Here is a 3,002-nt window from a genome sequence, read left to right as displayed (position 1 = left end):
TTTTTTTTTTTTTTTTTTTTTTTTTTTTTTTTTTTTTTTTTTGGAAAACTCCACCACGAGTACTCTTACAGTGGGCTTGAACAATGATACACGCATAGGGCCATACGATTTGGTGTTTCATAAAGCGGAAGGAAAAAAAAAAAAAAAAATAGGCAGAATTGCAAAGGGAATTTTTTTTTATTTTTTAATTTTATCTTTATTGGCTATTCACAAATATTTGTTTCCTTTTTTGTGAAGAGCATTTCCTCCTTTTTGCTTCTTACAAAACGGGTTGAATTCTCATAACGTGCTTAGCGTTACATATAAGGGAAAAACCCTTTAGCGCGCATCACTCCTGGGTAGCACGCATAAACATGTGTGTTATATTCATACCCAAGAGTGTGCATGTTAGATGACTTTCAGTTATACGTTTGTGCGTGTGTTTTTTTTTTTTCTCTCTCTCTCTTTGAAGAATTGGAACGTATATCCATGTTCAGACAGGACAGTTGTATTTCTGCTTATCGAAGATGCCATCAGTAGAAACACCTTTCATTGTCTAAGTTCACTTTTGGTGAATGGACCTTTCTCTCATTTGCCCTACGTGCACATCCCAGTTACGGTTAAGTGAAAAAATGTATTTTTTTTTTTTTTAACGACCAAGAAAACCATTTCTCTGCAGGGGGATTTCGTTTTTTTTTTTCTTTCCCGGCGCAGTTGGTGTGTGTGTGTGTGCAGCGCGCTGCCATGCCGTTGTGACAACGTTGTTCAGGCAAAGTGGTTCCCATTGGGAAGGTGTATCATTGTATGCGCGCACTTCCGTGCTCACATGCCCCTGTGGGGACGTACTCCTTTAAAACGACGTTCAATTATTCAAGTAGCGCAAAAGTTGCTTTAACAAGTTCTAAAAATAAAATAGAGGGGATACCTATTTGGGAACCCTGAACTGCATTTGCTCTATTCTACTTAAAGGGGGTACATATGATAACAGGGATGCGATTTTGAAGGGAACCAAATGGGGAAACACAACAGAGGAAAATAAATTAAAAGGTGATACATTGTTTCCCCGGAGAACCACTCCAAACAACACATTTTTAATGACTTCCCTTTTTTTTTTTATACCAATGCCTGTGATGTCATAGGAAAATAAAAATAAAAAAAAAAAAAAACTCGAATGACACAAATTACGTTTTAAACGAAAAGGTGGTCAAATTTGTATTTCACTGCATGTGTTCGTAGAGAATAAATTTCCAACGTTTTCTGTCACCACAAAAGGACTAGGGTTATTTTTTAAAAAAAAAAAGGGAAATAAATAAAAATACTTTATCAATTATACAAGCAAATGTTAACTGAAAATTATCCAACATTTTATACACCCAATTTTTTGTTTTGTTTCCCTTTTGTCGTTTAAAACACCATTTTGTGAGTAAACACATAGTTACACCATTTATGTTTGCATGCCTTGCAAAGAGCAACTGTAAAGTTGTATAGCCCTGCACATACTCATACAAACGAACGTGACGGCAAAGTGGGGACAAAATGAGGGCAGGAAATTTGTTCCTCTACATGCCTGTAGTTCTCTCTGCACATTGCATTTCTGTACTGTTAACCCTAGAAATTAATAAGAGTTGCAAATACAACTTTATGAGTAGTACCCCCAATGCGCAACACACAACTAAAGTGCGCGCCACGGGAGGAAGAAGTGAGAGATGAGCGGAAACTGTTTAAGGGCGCGACGTGATGGGTGTGTCCACATGTGTATATGCCCCTCTTAAGTGTCTTTCACGTCCACAAAACGGAGAACAAACTTATTCACCAAAGTGGCGCGTTGAGCGTAGCATCAATATCAATCTATTCCCAAATGTGCATGAAAAAAGAATTAACATGTTATTTATTTTTTTTTTTTTTTTTGCACTAGGTGGAGGTAAGATAATAGGACATGGTCATTCTTACCCCTCAAACGAGATTTACAATGATGAATTAAAAAAATATATTGATACAAACGACGAAGTAATATTTCCCTGTCTACTTCGTTTCTTGCATTTATGAATATATGTATATACAGATCTGCTTTAAAAATTACCCCCCTCCTCCTCATGTGTTTCAACATTTATGGCTTAAATGAGCCCCCATTAATAGTCTGTACACACGCGCTAACATGCGCACTCTTATACTCATGGGCACCTTTTTAGTGGATTACAACCCGAACAGGAATTAAAAAAAGGAGGATTCTAAAACGAAATGAAAATATATCCATGCTGCAGATAGAAAGCGCTAATCAGGCTCTTAAAAGCTGCTCGCTGAACCCGTTAAGTGTAGACATGGTAAGGCGCTACGTCGGATGTACTTTTCTCGTGAGCGCGGCGCACGGGGGTATTCTCCACATTATATATGACATCTTTACAATTGAATATAGTATAATGTAAGTTAATTTAATTCTGTTCATTTTATTGTTTTGTTTTATTTTTTTTCTTATCTTGCCGCCATTTCGTTGTAGATCCATTTAAGCTTTCCCTGTAGCGACATGGAAGTGATGCATTTTTTAAATGTTGGTGCATGTGTTACCTACTCTAGCTGATACACACATGTGCACACATTTTTATTTTTTTATCCACCTGCGCCCGTGCTCCCGTTTGAGTGTCTATTTCGGTAACTTGTACACTGAATATGCTCTGCTAAAGGGAGAGCGCCGCGTGTTGACGCCCCATCAATACGTTGCTCGATTTGTTCGGCTTTACACGAGTATATTTCATTTTAGCAATAAAGCAAATGAAAACTTCCTCCAAATTAGGAACTTTGCTAACATGTTGCATGTGTACTATTCGCAGATCATCAACGCGTCATCCACACCTCATAATTTGTTCGGTGACGCAAATAACATTAGTAACAAGCTTGGGTGCAAAAACAGCGTTAACATGGACTTAACGGCGGCATGCGCAGGATTCATCTTCGCCTTTGCTACGGGTTCTTTTTTATGAGTGAAAAAAGGGAGTGCACTTTTCAACATGATAAGTTTTTTTTTTTTT

At 37.5% G+C, this 3,002-nt stretch overlaps 1 protein-coding gene across 1 annotated transcript; it reads left to right on the top strand.

Moving 5' to 3' along the window:
- Positions 1-1,515: 1,515 nt before the first annotated feature.
- AK88_04848 (uncharacterized protein) lies at positions 1,516-2,554 on the top strand (the record flags this gene model as incomplete). Its single annotated transcript, XM_012482452.1, has 4 exons — positions 1,516-1,678; positions 1,895-1,986; positions 2,169-2,300; positions 2,474-2,554. The coding sequence occupies 4 exons, from the start codon at positions 1,516-1,518 to the stop codon at positions 2,552-2,554; spliced, it is 468 nt and encodes a 155-aa protein (XP_012337875.1).
- Between the last annotated feature and the right edge of the window lie 448 nt (positions 2,555-3,002).

The sequence above is a fragment of the Plasmodium fragile genome, assembly GCF_000956335.1.
Source record: "Plasmodium fragile strain nilgiri unplaced genomic scaffold supercont1.79, whole genome shotgun sequence".
Lineage (NCBI taxonomy): Eukaryota > Apicomplexa > Aconoidasida > Haemosporida > Plasmodiidae > Plasmodium > Plasmodium fragile.
The sequence above is the reverse complement of the archived record's forward strand: the minus strand, read 5'-3'. Positions and strand labels throughout refer to the sequence as shown.